Source organism: Hydra vulgaris, chromosome 01, assembly GCF_038396675.1.
Source record: "Hydra vulgaris chromosome 01, alternate assembly HydraT2T_AEP".
Lineage (NCBI taxonomy): Eukaryota > Metazoa > Cnidaria > Hydrozoa > Anthoathecata > Hydridae > Hydra > Hydra vulgaris.
The window spans coordinates 50,866,910-50,880,644 of record NC_088920.1 but is presented as its reverse complement, the minus strand read 5'-3'; the positions used below and the strand labels follow the sequence as shown (position 1 = coordinate 50,880,644).

General features: G+C 26.5%; 1 protein-coding gene across 1 annotated transcript in view; it reads left to right on the top strand.

The window, feature by feature from the left end:
* The window catches only part of LOC100211155 (3'-5' ssDNA/RNA exonuclease TatD), a 33,667-nt gene extending 31,552 nt beyond the window's left edge, over positions 1-2,115 (top strand). The window contains exons 4-5 of the mRNA XM_065788506.1: positions 163-361; positions 1,464-2,115. Of these exons, the coding sequence (XP_065644578.1) occupies positions 163-361; positions 1,464-1,762 (498 nt within the window). The 3' untranslated portion in view covers positions 1,763-2,115. The remainder of the gene's footprint in view (positions 1-162; positions 362-1,463) is intronic.
* The last annotated feature ends 11,620 nt before the right edge of the window (positions 2,116-13,735 follow it).

The following is a 13,735-nucleotide window of genomic DNA, read 5'->3' as shown; positions in this document are numbered from 1 at the left end:
TAATTGATACAAATAATATTTCATGTCAGCAGTTTATGCTTAAATGATATAAAATATATTTTGAATAAACGTAACATTTTTTAATTAACATAAAAAAAAAAAATGTGCTAAATTACTAATTGTTTAAAAAAATTTTTAAATGAATGATTTTAATTGTTTTAGGTACAACTTGCTATACGATATCAAAAAGCAATTCTTGTTCACGAACGTGATTCACATCAAGCTATCTTAGATGTACTAAAAGACTTTGAATCTTCATTACCCCCAGTTGTTATTCACTGCTTCACTGGAACAGCTGAGGAAATCAAAACATATGTTGAACGAGGATATTTCATAGGCATTACTGGATTTGTTTGCAAGGGTATACTGAGGGTTTATGATTAAAATATTAAAAGCCTTGAAATATTTAAAGTGTCCAGTTGTTTTTTGACTGTGTTGTGATCAAAATTTAACAGTATTTTTTTTTTTTTTTTTGCCAAGATGTTATAGCTTATTTCATATTCTTAAGAAAGAATAGTCTGAAAGAAATAATAGCAAAAGTTTGTATAAATATTTCTATATTAGTTGTTGTGTAAGTAATTGTGATTAGGTTTTTCAAAATTTTTGTATTTCCTTATGATGAACAACATTGATGTGTTCATCATAAGGAAGTTCATTTGATTTTTATTTTAATTTCGTGTTATTGTTGAAATCTTAGCAATGATTGGTAGTGTAAATCATTCATGAAGTTATTGGTACAATCACTATAAGTATTATTTATAGCTGAATATTTTTATTCAGTTAATAAATTATTTAACATAGTTTAATGGTGCAATATAGAGAAATCTTAATAATCCTCGATACCTAGTGTTCGGGAGCCTTAGTAAGCCTCGTTCCCCAATCCTCCTACACTATGGCTTATAAAATGATATCCTCCTACGTTATGACGTATAACGTTGTGGTGTATAACGTTATGACGTATATATTATTGTATAACAATATTGTAACAAAAGTACAAAATATAAAGTATTAAATATAATGCTTTATATTTTTGCAAGTTTTGAAGTGGAAACATTTTGAAATTTGAAAATTGTGTTTAGTCGGTGACTATTATTTCTTATGACTGTTTATTTAAAAATATTTTTAAAGTTATGTTTACTTTTTAATATACTTTGTAATGTTATGATTTTCTAATATTGTTGTTTTTAAATACCTTATCGGACAAGAGTAAATAAAGTTTATCATGTTTATTAAAAAAAATCGATCTTGTAGATACAATTTTATTTATTTATTTTGTAAACGGTTACAGTAAATGTACAATAAACAGTGGATACTAAGTTATGTCCAACTAAAACTTATTCGATATTATTTAAAGCTATCCGATAAAGTATATATGTACAAACTTTGTAAAATGTTTTAGCAGTAAATTTACGGCGAAATAGAGCAAATTTTTTTATGTATTCACTTTCCATCATTTTTCCTAGAAAAACACGGCCAAGCACTTCGTGATGCCATAAAAGATGGAACTCTACCGTTAAACAGGATTATTGTACAGACTAACGCCCCATACATGACACCGAATACTCCGCGTGATGAAATAGATCCAGTCAGTCAAACTTTGTTAGACCATTGTTATTCCGATAATGAACCGTGTACGCTTTCAATTATAATTCGATGTATTGCTAAATGTTTATCTCAAGAACCACGAACGATTGCTGACGAATGTACAGAAACTGCAATGAAAGTCTTCCGATTTCAAAAGACAGAAGTAAATTTTGAATGATAATTTAATTTGTCTCTTAGAAATGCAGGTGGCAGAGTAATTTGATGCAGCCGGCCTTTAAATTCTGAGAGTTTCTTTAATATTCGTGTTCAAAATTGTTTATTTTTTCTACGTTCTACGTAGTTGTGTTAGTGTTCCGTTAACCTTTTTAAAAAAATCCTTTAGTTTTTTTAAGCTGCATCACATGTTTGCTACTGCCTAATTGTATCCATTCGGATATGCGGTATTGGCGCCGTTTTGTACACATTTTATAAACGGAATTTCTTTTAATTTTTTTTTCAGAGAAAATTTATTTTATGTACTTTACCGAACCAAGTAAATGCAATAAAAGCAAAGGATTATAAATCATCGCATTTGTTTGGTTTTGTTAATATATATATATTTTTTTAAATATGTTTTGCTAAACTTTTGCTTCCAATTTGTTACTGATCGTCGTTTTTTGAGACTCGCAATAACTTTTGCAATAAGTAAGAGGACTGTTATGAATATAAAATTTTTCGTTTTTTTTAGTGTGTATTAGAAAAGAAAATAAAAAATAAAATTCGTTTGAGCGAAGATGAAACAATGGAAGAGAGAAAGCAACATCAAAAAAATAAAATAAAAACTTTATTTAGCTCAAAGATACACAAAGTACTTTTTATTGTATTGATTGAAAATGTGATTATTTTTTTAATAAAAAGTTAATTCAACCAAGAACTTATAAATAGAATTAATTTATACGTCCTTGGTTCAACCAAGTTGAAAAAGATGTTCTTTTTGAAATAATTCAGTAAACGATTTGATTGAGTGTTAATATCAAGATAAGTAATACTAAATTACTCAAATTGTGTTGAAAGATTTAGACTATTGGGCATTTAGACTATTGGGCATTTCCGAAAAATCACGCACGGAAACTCGTATATGTTTTGTCTATTATTTTAATAATAATAAAACTGGCAATCTCAAATTTACTCTCATTTCATTCTATTCTATATAAATATTTTGTAAACAAAGAATGGTTCGGATTTTAAAGAAAATTCAGATTTTAGTTACTTAATTAACTTTAATTCTTCGGAAAATATAAGTTTTAGCAGTATACTTTTTTTATAAGTAATATTTTATCTATTAGTAAAGATTTCTAGAAAGTTACAGAATTGCACTATGTATCATAGAGATACGTATACAGATTTCATGTAGGTAATTCTATGATAATAAATTGCTTGTGAGTATTTCAAGTGAAATATTATTTAATAAATATTTAATGATAATAAATATTTAATTATTTCATATTTCTAGCTAGAGTATAGCGTTTTGAAAATTATTGTATATTTTTCAAACTATTTCGTCATTAACACGCACAAAAAATATACATTTAAACGTTCAGGTAGCCTAAAATATAAAAATCTTTTTGTTATTATTTGCTCTTTAAGATAATCATAATAGTATCCATATTGCTTTAAGTCCAAAGCTTCTTTTTGTAAAAAAATCACGCACAGAAACAAAAATTCCCTACTATAAAAAACAGTTTTGAAATTATTGTTTATTAATTTTTAGAAAGTTTAAAGAAAGGAGCTGTCTTCTTTAGAGCTATCCGCGTGTTGCCGTAAAATTATTTAAATAACTTTCCAGATATTTAATTTCTTTCCACTTAATGAAAAAAGAAAACCATCTAGGTTGAGTTTTTAGATCTAATTTTTTGAATAAACAAAATGTGTGTTAAACTCTGGCTCTAAAGACTTCATAATATATTTCATGCGCGCTCGTAAGCTTAAAAATGGACATTAAATAAATTATCAAGTAACGTTAACCGGTAGGGGAAAGGGGCCTATGATGGCATACTTAATTTTGAAGCTTCATTATTCAGTATCCTGTAGACCATGAACAAAAGTTTTGATATGGATACATTCTTTGTTACATGTAGAACAAAAATTACCCCAAGAGTTTTTACCTGTTTTATTTTTATATTAGTTATTTTTATTTTTAAAAAAAAGCACAAGTATGCCATCATAGGCAACTACTGCTCCTATGATGACATAGGGGAGGACGGGGCTGGTTAGTATCAAGGGTAACTTGACAATTTCATTTCACCTACCTTTCATTTCAGAGTCTTCCCTCAGAAATGCCAGAAACTACGCGTAATCATCCTAATTAACCACTTCGTGCTACACAACAGCAGTGTAGAATTTAGCGCTTGTGCATAAGAGATATTGCGTTTTATGTGTTTTTTGAACCCAAAATTTTTTAGTGAAGTAAAAATTCCTTTTTACTTCACTAAAAAATATGTTGTTTTTATGAAAGAAAAAAGGTTTCTCAACTCGTCAATATTGCAACACACCTAACTCCTCAGTATGCCATCATAGGAAGAAGTCATCATTTTTATTTAAACAAGCTATGTCTGCCTTGTCCAAAAGATGAAATTAAAATAAGTATTCTACTAAATGCACAAAACTTGGAAATAAAATGCATGAAAATTTCATTTCTGCACAATTGATAATAAAATCACAATCTTAAATATTTAAAGGGATTAAATATACAACAGCACATCGCAAAATCGATTTTAGTTGATTATAAAAGCAAAATTTGTGCATAAGGAACGTATTTTTACTAAAATTAATGTAAAGTCAGTATAGACATGTTGGTCTAATCACTTTTTTGCCATAAGCAATATTTATGAAAATATGACCGGTATGCCATCATTGGTGCTATGCCATCATAGGCCCCTTTTCCCTACTTTATATTTTTCTAGAAAAAAAGACTTTATTCCAACAATAAACAAATCAATAAGAGTTACAAACAGGTCTTCTACTCTACTTGATAACATTATAACTATTATCAAATTTCAAAATGGCTACTAAAAATTTTTCATCTGCACAATTAAAAGATATTTTGGAAATTCATGAAAATACTATTATAAATTTTAATTATATATTTCGTCGTTAATAGTATTTACAATAACAATGTTCATGAATAAAAAACAAGATATGACAGGGGCAAAAAGAAGACTATAGTTGCCTTATCACTAAGCCCCGTAATAAATATACCGTAAATTACAATGCTAATAAAAACCGTAAAAGTTACATATGGTATAAATTATTTTTTTTTATTAACGCTTAAGTTTACTTTACTTACTAAAAAGACCAACAATAAAGAAGAAAAAACAAACAAACAAACAAACAAAAAAAAAAAAAAGACAAAAAAAAAAAAATAAACAGAAACAAGACTAGAGACAAGATTATTTATCATATTTATGTATTAGAATAGACAATCTTAGTAATAAACAATTATTAATACTAAATCATTAATAATAGTACTCTCATTTTAAACGCTTCAGAAGAATGAAAGAATAAAGATGTTTAATGATAGAATTGAAAAAGTTGAAAACAAATTAAACTCAGTAATTGACGAGAACAAGGAACTAAAAAAGGAATTACGCGAAGTTAATAAAGCTGTTGAATTTTTGAGTAATAATTATGATAAACTAGTTGCTGATCATCTAACATCAAAAATATCATTGATAAATGAGTATGCAAATACTAAAATGATTAACAAATTGGCAGAACTTGAAGACAGAAGTCGACGCAACAACTTAAGATTCTACGGGATTGAAGAAATTGAAAATGAAATTTGAGAAGACAGTGAAAATAAAGTAAGGGAGTTTTTAAATAATAAACTTCAACTACACGGAAACTTTGAAATTGAAAGGGCGCATCGAGTTGGCAAAAAATTACCTGAAAATAATAAAAAAAATAGATCAATCGTAGTAAGATTTCTTAACTACAAAGACAAAGCCACGATATTAAAAAAATATACGACGATGAAATTATGGACTCAAAAGGTTTACATAAATGAAGATTATAGTAATCATAAGCTGGAATTGCGGAAAAAACTCCTGAATGAGGCAAAAGATTTAAGGGCAAAGGGTAAGTACGCTAAAGCTGGATATAATAAATTAATCATACGGGATTTATAAAAGAAATTCTTTGATCTCATTTCGAATATGAAAGAAACAAAAATTAAATGGATTCTAATGAAACCTTAAATTTTGAGTCTAGTTTTTATAATTTTTTTCGAACAGTTCGGATGACGTAAATTCTTTTACCAATTTTGAACGGCAGGGTTTTAATATAATTTCATTGGCACGAAAAACAAATAAGTGTGGCGGAGGCATTCTTATTTATGTTAAAAATAACTTACAATATTTTACCCGGCATGACATGAGCATCACTGATGCTGATAAAGAGGTTTTAACGATTGAAATTTTAACCAAAAATTAAAAAATAAAATTCTAAGTTGTTGTTATCGCTCACCTTCAGGTGAAATTATAAATTTTAATTCGTTTTTATGTAATGACGTTATTAAAAAAAGTAACCGCGAAAATAAATTTATCTACTTATTGGGTGATCTGAATTTAGATTGTTTTCAATACCACGTCAATAATAACATTAAAAAGTTTTATAATGGCATTCTCGAAAATGGTGCGATTCCTTTGATTGGCAAACCGACAAGAATTACTCAATCAAGTGCTTCTTTAATTGATAATATTTTAACCACTGATGTTTTTAACGTATCCTTAAAAAAAGGCATAATTAAAAATGACATATCTGATCATTTTCCTGTTTTCTTTTCTATAAATATAGATAATAACTTACTTCCTAATGAAAAACGAGTTTTCAAAAAGCGAATTTTTACAAATAAAAACCTTGAATCTTTTAAAGAACAATTATCTTTAATTGATTGGATCTTTTTAACGCCTCTGATAATTCAAACTTAGTCATTTTTTAAAACTTTCTATGATATTTACGACACTAATTTCCCTGAAGTTAATTTAAATCTCAAAGCTAAAAGTATTAAATCGCCTTGGATTACAAAGGGTTTTCGTAAGTCTTCAAAAATGAAACAAAAATTATACATTAATTACTTAAAATGTAAAACAAATGATAATAAAATTATATATAAAAATTACGCTAAACTTTTTGAAAGCCTCAAAAAAAAAAAATTATTTTAATTTACTAGATAAATATAAATTAAATTTTAAGCGCACTTGGTTTATAATAAGAGAAATTACTGGCAGCAAAAAAGTACATCTCACCCTTTGCCAAACATGGTTAAACATAATAATGAATTTTTATATGATAAAATAGAAATTACGGAAGAGTTTAACAAATATTTTGTGTCTGTAGGACCAAATCTTGCAAAAAACATTCCTATAGCAAACAGTTTAATGATTGATTTATATTTTGCTCTAAACTTTTACTTGAACTCTTTTGAATTATCTTTTGAAGAGTTTGAAATTGCATTTAAAATGTTGAAATCTAACAAAGCAGTAGGCCCTGATGGTATTAACGGCAACATTATTATAAGTTCATTTGATGTTTTAAAAGATATACTCTTTAAGATTTTTTCAATATCAATTAAACAGGGAATTTTTCACAAGCTCTAAAATTAGCAAAAGTCATACCAATATTAAAAGGTGGTGACATATCGTCCAATTTCACTACTTTCTGTATTCTCTAAAGTTTTAGAAAGAATTTTGTACAATAAAATTTATAATCATCTTACTATAAACAATTTATTATACAGCAATCAATATGGATTCCAAAAAAACAATTCCACTGAACATGCCATTTTACAATTTACAAGAAATATATCTGACTCATTTGAAAATTCTCAATTTACTTTAGGTGTTTTCATTGACTTGGCAAAAGCTTTTGATACTATTGATCACAAAATTCTTTTTTAAAAAGTTGGAGTGGTACGGAATTACTGGAAATCCCAGTGGGCACAGTACGTTTTTAAAACGTTCTTTGGACATTTTTATTAGGTTTAAACCTTATAAAAACGTCTAAAAAACGTTTTAAAAACATTTTAAAAACGTACCATGCTTACTGGGATATATTAATTTGGCTTAAAACTTATTAGGACCCCGCCTATTTCTAATATATATTAATGATATACCAAAAGCTTCTAATCTAATGACAATTATGTTTGCTGATGATTCTAACTTATTTCTTTCTCATAAAAACATTTTTACACTTAGCAACATGAACATTGAACTAGTCAAAATTTCCGAATGGTTTAGATTAAACAAACTATCATTAAATATTGATAAAACGTAATGGATTCTTTTTCATCCTTAAGGTAAAAAGCACCAGCTGCCTAGCAACTTACCCTTTCTTTTTATCGATAACATAATTATTAAAAGAGTTCTAGTGACAAGATTTTTAGGTGTATATATCGATGAAAATCCTAATTGGAAAAGCCACATTGCTAACTTGTGCAATAAAATTTCAAAGAGTATAGGCATTTTATACAAAATAAGAAACGTTCTAGATAAACATACCTTAATTCAGTTATATTATTCGCTAATTCATTGCCATATTAATAATGCAAACATTGCTTGGGGTAGCACTTATAAAAGTAAACTTAAACCTCTCTATCGGCAACAGAAACATGTAGCACGCCTTATAAATTTCAAGGACCGTTTTGCTCACGCCAAGCCTCTTTTATATGATATGAAAGCACTCAATATATATGAGTTAAATGTTTTTAATATTCTTTGTTTTATGTATAAATGCAAGACCCACCTATCACCCGTTTCTTTTCGTAACTTGTATTTACAAAGAGATAGAAATAAATATATTTTAAGGAACGATAATTTAATTCGACAACCATTTTCTCAAACTAATTTTGGAAAATTTTTTATTTCATTTTTATGGAATGTGGATCATTTTTATGGAATAGTATAGTTCTAAATACTTCTAAAGATTTTTCTCAAGAATGTAATTTTGATTCTTTTAAACAAAATTTTAAAAAACTCATTATTTCAACTGAAAATATACTAATCTACTTTTAAATTTTAAAATTTTTTGAAAATCCCTTATCTATATTAGTATACGTATATATTTAATGTATATTCTTTTTTATTTATTTTTTGTTTGTTTGTCTTCTTTGAGTATACACGTTCTTTATATTTATTATTACTATATATTTTTTAACGATATCTTGACTTGTTAACTTTTATTATTGTAATAAAGTTTTGTTTATTTAAATTGTAATAAATATTGTAATAAAGAAAAGAAAAAAAAAAAAAAAAAAAAATCAACTAACAGTTTTTATAATAGTCCTCTTTACTGCACCATTCAGACTGATTTATCAGATCATTTTTCTAATTCTTAGCTACCAACAACATTTTAATTAACAATATTGCCACAAAATCCACAATATTTCGGCGACAGATCAATGAAAACTCCTTAAAACATTTTAAAAACTGTTTAAAACATTATCTTGATTGGAATCTGGTTTTTGCAATCAAGTGAGGTTAACAATGCTTACAACTTGTTTCTCGGTCAATTTTACAAGCGATAAGAAAATAGCGTTTCCAGAAAAAAAAAGTCTCAAATACCAAAAAAAATCACAAATACTTATATATTTTCATAGTTGTCACTTTAAAGTCTCAAGATGTGAAAAGCTTAACTAAAATCTTCAAAAAACAAAGAAAAATTATTGAAGCTTTATTTCATATTTTCGATTTTTCATTTAAATTAGGTGTTGTTCGTGACAAACTAAAAATTGCCTGTATAATACCAATTTTTAAATCTGGAGATAAGTCAAATATTTTTAATTCCAAGCCTATGTCTATACTAACTTGTTTTTCAAAATTGCTAGAGAGAATAATATAAAATAGGCTATATAATATTCTAACTGAGAACGATATATTGTATTGCAAGCAATTTGGTTAAAAAAAAATTCCACTGAACATACTGTAGTTGAACTTTCAAATCAAATAACTAACGCTTTTGATAATGGCTGTTTTACATAGGTAGTTTTCATTGATCTGTCAAAACTTTTGATACCGTAAATCGCAATATTTTAATAAAATAATTTGAAAACGACGGAGTAAAAATTAAAAACTTACTTTGGTTTAAAGAATACCAGACTGATCAAAATAACACAATTCCATATTCCATAACTTGTGGGGTTCCTTTGGACCGCTTCTACTTCTATTGTATATAAACGACTTACACTTAGCAACAAATCTTTTAGACCTAATTTTGTTTGCTAATGATTCTAATTTTTTTTTGTTCTCACAGAGATATTAAAACACTTATTAAAATAATTAATGAACAGTTAAAGAAAACATATAAGGTTAAAGAATGGTTCATAAGTAACAAACTTTCACTAAATGTTGATTAAACAAAATATGTACTTTTCCATAAATTAAGTAAATCAGAAAGCATTCCTCTTAAATTACCAAATCTTATAATTAATAAGACTTATTAATTATAAGGTTTGTTTATAATTAATAAGACTTATTAATTATAAGGTTTTATTAAAGAGGAAACATATATAAACTTTTTAGGAGTAAAACTGGATAAAAATTTACTTTGATATTCACATATAAATAGTATTGAAACAACACTCTCAAAAAATAACGCAATGATGTTTAATGCTTTTCTAAATATAACATCACTGAAAAAATTATATTTTGCCTTTTCTCAAAGTTATTTCTCTTACTGCAATATTGTGTGATCTAATTCTATCCATATAAAAAAAATCTATAATAAACAAAAACATGCATGCAGAATAGTGTTGAAGCTTATAGAAATGCTCCTTTTACATGCGCTTAAATGTGTATAAACTCAATTTACACCAAGTTTTATTGTTTATTTTTAAAACAAAAATGGGATTTCTCCAAAAATCTTTCAAACTTATTTTAATAAAATTAATCATAAATATTTAACAAAATTTTCAAACAACAACTTTGTTCTTCTCAAAATAATTTAAAATTAGCTTTCTATTAATAGAAAGCTAATTTTAAATTATATTTGAGAAGAACAAAGTTGTTGTTTGAAATTTTTTAATCAACTTTCAAATTTACTATAAAAGAAACATTTAAAGTCGGATATATTAAAATCCCTGAATAGTAATAACCGTTTTGATTCATTCTTGTTTTTGTTGACAATATCTGGGAATTTTTTCCGCAGATAAGGTCTGCGGCATTTAATTGAATATATTCAATTTAATTGAATATATTCATTTAATTGAATATATTTAATTAAATGCCGCAGACCTTATCTGCGGAAAAAACTCCCAGATATTGTCAACAAAAACAAGAATGAATCAAAACGGTTATTACTTTTCAGGGATTTTAATATATCCGACTTTAAATGTTTCTTTTAAAGTAAATTTGGATGTTGATTAATAATCGATATTCTACTGATTATGTTAATTATAAATTTAATTCTAATTTTTTTTTTTTTTTTTTTTTTGCCATACAAATTTATTCAAATCGTAAAACATAATATAAAAACAAATAGCAGGAGCAAGAAGAAGACATAGTTTGTCTTATCACCAAGCCCTTCAGTCTCTACCGTAAATATAAAACAACAAAAATCAAAAAACGTAACACTATATAATATGAATAACGTTTGGGTTGAATATAACTGTTATTTCAAAATCTGGTTAGATATATATTCTGATTTATTTTCAATAGCGGGTAAAATATTTTAGGAAACATATTTTTATCAATTTTGAACATAAATATAAGTAGATAATAGACATTTATTTGATAGACATTCATTATATTTGAATTAACAAACAATGCTTCGAGTGAGAAAAACTACCCACATTGGAAATGATTCTGATCGCATGCTTTTGTTTATTAAACAGTTTTTTTATTTTATTTTTATTTGTACTGCACCAAGCAATGTTTGCATAATTAAGATGGCAATGAACGAGAAATATAAAAACTTTAGGCGACTTGCATTTAAAAAAGGCTTTGCTCTACACAGCCTGCTATGTTCTTTGAGATTTTACTTTCGAAAAAATGTATGTGATCTCTCCACGTCACGTTTTCATCAAGAAGTACGCAGAGAAATTTTAAAGTGGTGTCTCTTTTTATGTCCTGATTGGCAATACATAGTTTTGGAAGTTTTAAAGGAGTTTTTTTCGGTAATGAAAACGATGGAAAAAAGTATATTTTGTTTTGGTTACATTTAGAGATATTTACATTTAGTAAGATTTAACAGCTCTTTGTTTACTGACTTAAACAGAATATTTATATCATTATGTGCATAACATGGATTTGTGTCATCTGCAAATAAAACTGTACCTAGTTCAGTACAAGCTTTTTTTAAATCATTAATATAAATGAGAAATAGGAGTGGTCCTAAAATAGATCCCTGAGGAACCCCACATGTCATGTTCATATTGATCGTTTTACCTTCATTAAAAGAAATGTATTGTTTTATATTTGACAAATAGCTTTTAAAACACGCAATATTTATATGTTTAATGCCATAGTTTTCTAATTTTGTTATAAAATGTAATGATTGACAGTGTCAAAAACCTTACTGAAATCAATAAATACACCTATGTATATTTATTTCCATCAAATGATTTAAAGATATCATGAACAAGATAAACAATAGCTAATCAGTAGAGTACCTATTTTTAAACCAAAATTGCTTGCTATAAATAATATTTCTAGCATCTAAAAAGTAATAAAATTTTTCAAACATAATGTACTCTAATAATTTTGAAAATCATGATAGTATAGAGAAAGGTCTGTAAATGGAAACACTAGCCTTATCTCTTGATTTTAGTATAGGTATTACCCTTGCAGTTTTAAGTTTATCGGGAAAGATTTGTAGAATTTTTGTTTTGATAAATCTAGATGATATTGGGAATGCTTGATTGTAGTAACATTCAAATATATGATAAAATTTATCATAAACTTCATTAACATTTTCAGTTTTCAAAACAAATTCCCAGTTTTTCGTCAATACGAGGCTAATAAATGTCACAAGAGAAGTGTCCTTAATTAACCGTTTTATTAGTTTTTACTTTATCAGAAAGTTGATTTACCGATTTTTGTGCTGTTATAAAAACCGAAAAATGGTCAGATATGTCTGTTAAAAATATTCCAGTTTTAAATTTTATGTTTTTGAAATTATTAATAATAATTTGATCAATTGAAGTGGCAGTATTTTTTGTTATTCAAATAGGTTTATTTATAGTTGGAATCCATTTTGAAACATAATCATAATTTCGAAACATAATATTAATAGAAAGTCTCATACAACTTAGTTTGCTGACGATATTACGCAATCATTTTATAAAACCAAAGACTTATGTACTTCACGATAATTTTTCTGTACTCGCGATAATTTATTTTTTATTTTTTTTAGATTTCGCTTATATTAAAATGTCACTGTACAATTATATATGTTATATATATCGTATTACAATTAAAATAATTACAGCATTTGTCAGCATAATTAAAATAAGAAAAAAACACACACATATACATATATAAATATAAGTATTTATACTCTTACAAATGTATAGATGCGCACATATATAAACTAAAACTAACAATAAAACATATGCTAGGATCTGAAAGATCACAAGATCTTGTCGTCAGAACCTTATAAAGTACAAACAAGCAAATTAAAGACAAGTAAATTAATTAAATTAAAGACAAGTAAATTAAAGACAAGCAAATTAAAGACAAGTAAATTAATTAAATTAAAGACAAGTAAATTAAAGACAAGTAAATTAAAGACAAGCAAATTAAAATCAAGATATTAAAAAATAAAGTAAAAACTAAAATGAAAAAGTATTAAAAATCCAAGTTTAATAACAATTTTCGATATTTCGACCTTGTTTTGACATCTAATATCAGCTTCAGCTCTTTATGAAACAAAGGTTTTGCGTAGATTTGTAAAACGTCATTTTTAAGAGGTGATTTGCGGAACATTCGAACCACTTTTCGAACCATCTGAATTGTTAAGGTTATATCTACGCTATTTTGTAAATCATCAATAAACGTAACACCTGTTGAGCTGTATGACTCATCATTACAGTCAAATACATCATCAAACTCATCGTAATCACTCAAACTTTAATCGGAATCTTGCAAATGCGATTCAAATTCAATATATTTTGCTGTAGAGTCTGACTTTTTGTAAAGAAAATCACACACTGCCAAAT